Consider the following 5,071-nt stretch of genomic DNA (forward strand, 5'->3'; position numbering starts at 1 on the left):
AACCATCCTCCTCCAAACATTGAAAATGTCATCCTTTATAGATAAAACTATACTAAATATATTCACCTGTCACCAAATAATTGATTAAAACACACTGTTTTGCAATGAAGGTCTATAGTAGCCTCAACAGCACTCTGTACGATAGCACAACTCCCATCAAGCTAGCTGGCTAGTTTAGTTACTCAAACACGCTGCTCCAACAGAGTGATGCAATGTTAGCTAGCTGGCTAGTTTAGTTACTCAAACACCCTGCTCCAACAGAGGGATGCTATGTTAGCTAGCTGGCTAGTTTAGTTACTCAAACACCCGGCTCAAACAGAGGGATGCTATGTTAGCTAGCTGGCTAGTTTAGTTACTGAAACACCCGGCTCAAACAGAGGGATGCTATGTTAGCTAGCTGGCTAGTTTATTTACTAAAACACCCGGCTCAAACATATAAACATATCTGAATTTGACCATTAGAAACTCTTGTTTGCAACTGTTGGACAAATTATTACACCCTAGATAAGCTATTTGCAGGCAAGAGTGTGCAAGGCGGTATTGAGTCACTGTCCGTATGTCACCTACGTTGTAAACTTTCATTCATAGACTAGGTTGTAGCAACCTCATGATGGGTATTGGGACATTTTGAGTATAATGTAGTAGCCTAAACCTATCGATGTTACATTGAACTGGGTGAATGGAATATGAATGACAGTCATCCAACATGCTGTAATAGAAATAAGGCCATGCTCATTAAAAAATAAATAATGGTCCTCCCTCATCTTAAACGGCATTTACGGCCACTGTTGTCTAGCAATGATCAACAACCAATTTGACGGAGCGTGAAGAAGTTGTAAAATAATAATGAGGAAATGTTGCACAATCCAGGTTTAGAAAGCTCTTAGAGACTTACCCAGAAAGACTCAGCTGCAACCGCTTCTAAAAGGTGCTTCTATAAAGTATTGACTCAGGTGTGAATACTTACACTACCGGTCAACATATTTAGAACACCTAATCATTTAAGGGTTTTTCTTTAATTTGACTATTTTCTACATTGTAGACTAATAGTGAAGACATCAAAACTATGAAATAACACATATGGAATCATGTAGTAACCAAGAAAGTGTTAAACAAATCAAAATATATTTTATATTTGAGATTCTTCAAAGTAGCCACCCTTTGCCTTGATGACAGCTTTGCACACTCTTGGCATTCTCTCAACCATCTTCATGAGGTAGTCACCTGGAATATATTTTGATTTGTTTAACACTTTGTTGGTTACAACATTATTCCATATGTGTTATTTCATAGTTTGGATGTTATTACATTTTAGTACATTTGTCAGCCAAAACATGACACCCACCCTTTTTTTCATGTGTTCTATCGCAAACTGTCATAAACATAAAGCTTTCCAACGTAACATCAACTATCCAATCAAAGACACATTGACAATTTGAAATTAGCACATCAATTACAAATAATTACAATTTAATATATTTAAATCCCACTTTGTAACGTAACAAAATGTGAAAAAGGTTCAAGGGAGTGCAGACGTTCTAAAGGCAATGTATTATATTAGGTTAACATTTCAAAATAGTCTGATGCATATCCTGTAGATCAGATCAAATATCCTGTAGATCAGATCAAATATCCTGTAGATCAGATCAAGGAACGCTGTCTATACTTCCATCCCTTTTGTTATTGGCTGATTCCATCGCCAGCAATGCCCAAAAATATGCTTGGAATTCTCACATAGAAACGTAATTGGTGTCTAATATAAAAATAAGCTAAATCAATTTGCTCTTTTTCCCGAAATGTCCTATTGGTCTGAAGTGTAAGATATTGGTTTCTCCCGTGGGAGCCCCGGGTTCATATCGTGCGTGTTACATACAGATACAATATTTGAGCACTGCAAATCTGCGTAGCAAGCAAACAGACAATGTGTATTATTTTTAACATGCTGTGAAAGTAGTACTCACTTTTAGGAATGGGTAATCGTTTACAAGTTACAAGCTATATCATAAACCCATCGTTGAAAACCACATTTTTCATCTTCTGTGGTTTGGTAACTTCCTGTTGTTCAACGGACCGGAATGAAGAAGCAGAGTTTGGAAAACAATTTTTTGGTTTCCATTAAGTCTTAAACAGCAAGGGGGCATTGTTTCCACTCCGTTGTGGCCGTCCCCATTTAAATGCAAGACCTCATCAGACCATTGTTGTGTTGTTTTACCCTCAGTGTACTAACATGAGAACCACTACCCTTTTTTGGGGATTTACAGGAAACACCTATTCCACCCCCCTCCTCCTTCTTCCTCCAACCCTCCTCCCCCCTCCCCCTTTTGGGGTCCCCAGGTCGTGCCTCTCCTGGTAACTTACTGCTGGGTCTGAAGAGGGTGTCTGTGCTGCTGGTCGACTGCAGGAAAACACCGGGACGGAGTGGGTTTATGCTCTTACATACATTTATTTTGGGACACTCCCTAGATGTCCTTAATTACCATTAAATACAATAACTAACCTTCTTAAAAAGTAGAATCATTAGAAGCACTCCTACCCCATTGGTTACATTGATGATTTTAACCCATCCAAAATGCTCAAATCTGATCACAAGAGTTTGGAAAGCTGGGCCTTGAACTAACTTCGATATGAAGAAGGAACCCTAACTGTCTGTCTTTGTTTCACAGGGGACAGCCCTAACCGTCGCTCTCTCAGTAGAAGGGGCATATCATCTGGGGAGGCTAACCAACATCATGATGCTGACGAGGCAGAGAAGAGTCTCTCCAGATCAGAACACCTCAAGAAACACCAGCAGAGACTTACAGGGAAGAAACCTCACCGCTGCTTTGACTGTGGAAAGAGTTTCACCTCTTCAGCAAATCTTAAAACACACCAGAGAATTCATACCGGAGAGAAACCTTACCACTGCTCTGACTGTGGGAAGAGTTTTGCTCAGTTAGGGACCCTGAAAAAACACCAGCTGAGACACACAGGAGAGAAACCTTTTAGCTGTGAACAATGTGGGAGGAGATTCACTGTGTCAGGAGCCCTGACAGTTCACCAACGAATACACACAGGAGCAAAACCTTTTCACTGCACTGACTGTGGGATGAGTTTTGCCCATTCAAGTAGTCTGAAAACACACCAGCAGAAACACAAAGGAGAGAAGCCTTACCACTGCTCCCTGTGTGGAACGAGTTTTACCCAGTTAGGGAAGCTGAAAATGCATGAGAGAATACACACAGGAGAGAAGCCTCATCACTGCTCCCTGTGCGGAACGAGTTTTACCCAGTTATGGAACCTGAAAATGCATGAGAGAATACACACAGGAGAAAAGCCTTACCACTGCTCCCTGTGTGAGAAGAGTTTTACCCAGTTAGGGAACCTGAAAATGCATGCGAGAATGCACACAGGAGAGAAGCCTTACCACTACTCTTAAAGCGTAGAATACTGCTCCCACTTTTTGACTGTGAAATTGTGATTTTGTTCATGCCACATGAAATCGAATTGTATAAAGCAGACTCAAAAAAGACATCACCTGAATATGAAGCAGGCTATGTCAGTTTGAATGTATCCGAGTAAAGAACGTCATGCTGCTTACTTAGCGATCACTACTTTCTCTCAATTAGACACATACAGTACCAGTCAAATGTTTTACTATTTTCTACATTGTAGAATAATAGTGAAGACATCAAAACTATGAAATAACACATATGGAATTATTTAGTGACCCAAATTTTTTTAAACAAATTATATATTTTAGATTCTTCAAATGAGCCACCCTTTGCCTTGATGACAGCTTTGCACACTCTTGGAGTGCATGGTGACAGTGATTGCGTCTGTTAAACAGGTACACTTGTGGGAACTCGGGGGGAGGTCAAATCATGACATCAGTGATTTTCAGGTTGGATAGATTTCCGAATTGGAAATAAGAGTTGAATCACCAAATATCATATTTTTTCTTAGTCAGAGCTTGTTTTTTTCTGAGCGACTTTAAAGGGGAAATAAGTGACTTCTACATCCAATTTCAAACTTTTAAATTAATGATTTATATACTAATTGACTCTTTAAGAATATAAACTTATACATGCCTAATGAGCTTAGATCATCTGTCGTACCCCATCAGAAACCAACCTGTTTAACTCCATTGTTTGTAAACGGATATGAAAAAAGTATTTGCCCCCTTTCTAATTTTCTCAGTCCCTACACCCAAACGAGGGCATTGCATTCATCCACCTCCGGCCTGCTGGCTCCCTACCTCTGCGGAAGCACAGTTCCCGCTCAGCCCAGTCAAAACTGTTCGCTGCTCTGGCACCCCAATGGTGGAACAAGCTCCCTCACGACGCCAGGACAGCGGAGTCACTCACCACCTTCCGGAGACATTTGAAACCCCACCTCTTTAAGGAATACCTGGGATAGGATAAAGTAATCCTTCTACCCCCAAAAAACAACATTGTAAAGTGGTTATCCCACTGGCTATAAGGTGAATGCACCAATTTGTAAGTCGCTCTGGATAAGAGAGTCTGCTAAATGACGTAAATGTTTTGCAAATTTGTGATACTGAATGTTATCAGATCTTCAACCAAAACCTAATATTAGATAAAGAGAACATAAGTGAACAAATAACACAACAATTACATATTTATTGCATAAACAAAGTTATGCAACACCCAATTCCCCTGTGTGAAAAAGTAATTGCCCCCTTACACTCAATAACTGGTTGTGCCACCTTTAGCTGCAATGACTCCAACCAAATGCTTCCTGTAGTTGTTGATCAGTCTCTCACGTCGCTGTGGAGGAATTTTGGCCCACTCTTCCATGCGGAACTGCTTTATCTCAGTGACATTTGGGTTTTCAAGCATGAACTGCTCGTTTCAAGTCCTGCCACAACATCTCAATTGGGATTAGGTCTGGACTTTGACTAGGCCATTCCAAAACTTCCAATTTGTTGCTTTTTAGCTATTTTCATGTAGACTTGATTGTGTGTTTTGGATCATTGTCTTGCTGCATGACCCAGCTGCACTTCAGATTGCACTTCGGATGGTCTGACATTCTCCTGTAGAATTATCTGATACAGAGCAGAATTCATGGTTCC

General features: G+C 40.2%; 1 protein-coding gene across 1 annotated transcript; it reads left to right on the forward strand.

The window, feature by feature from the left end:
• Positions 1–2,854: 2,854 nt before the first annotated feature.
• Positions 2,855–3,322, forward strand: LOC123486941 (zinc finger protein 514-like; the record flags this gene model as incomplete). The annotated part of the gene is made up of 1 exon (XM_045218103.1): positions 2,855–3,322. A coding segment is annotated over one exon (468 nt), but the record flags the coding sequence as incomplete, so codon positions are not given.
• Between the last annotated feature and the right edge of the window lie 1,749 nt (positions 3,323–5,071).

Source organism: Coregonus clupeaformis, unplaced genomic scaffold (genome assembly GCF_020615455.1).
Source record: "Coregonus clupeaformis isolate EN_2021a unplaced genomic scaffold, ASM2061545v1 scaf1359, whole genome shotgun sequence".
Lineage (NCBI taxonomy): Eukaryota > Metazoa > Chordata > Actinopteri > Salmoniformes > Salmonidae > Coregonus > Coregonus clupeaformis.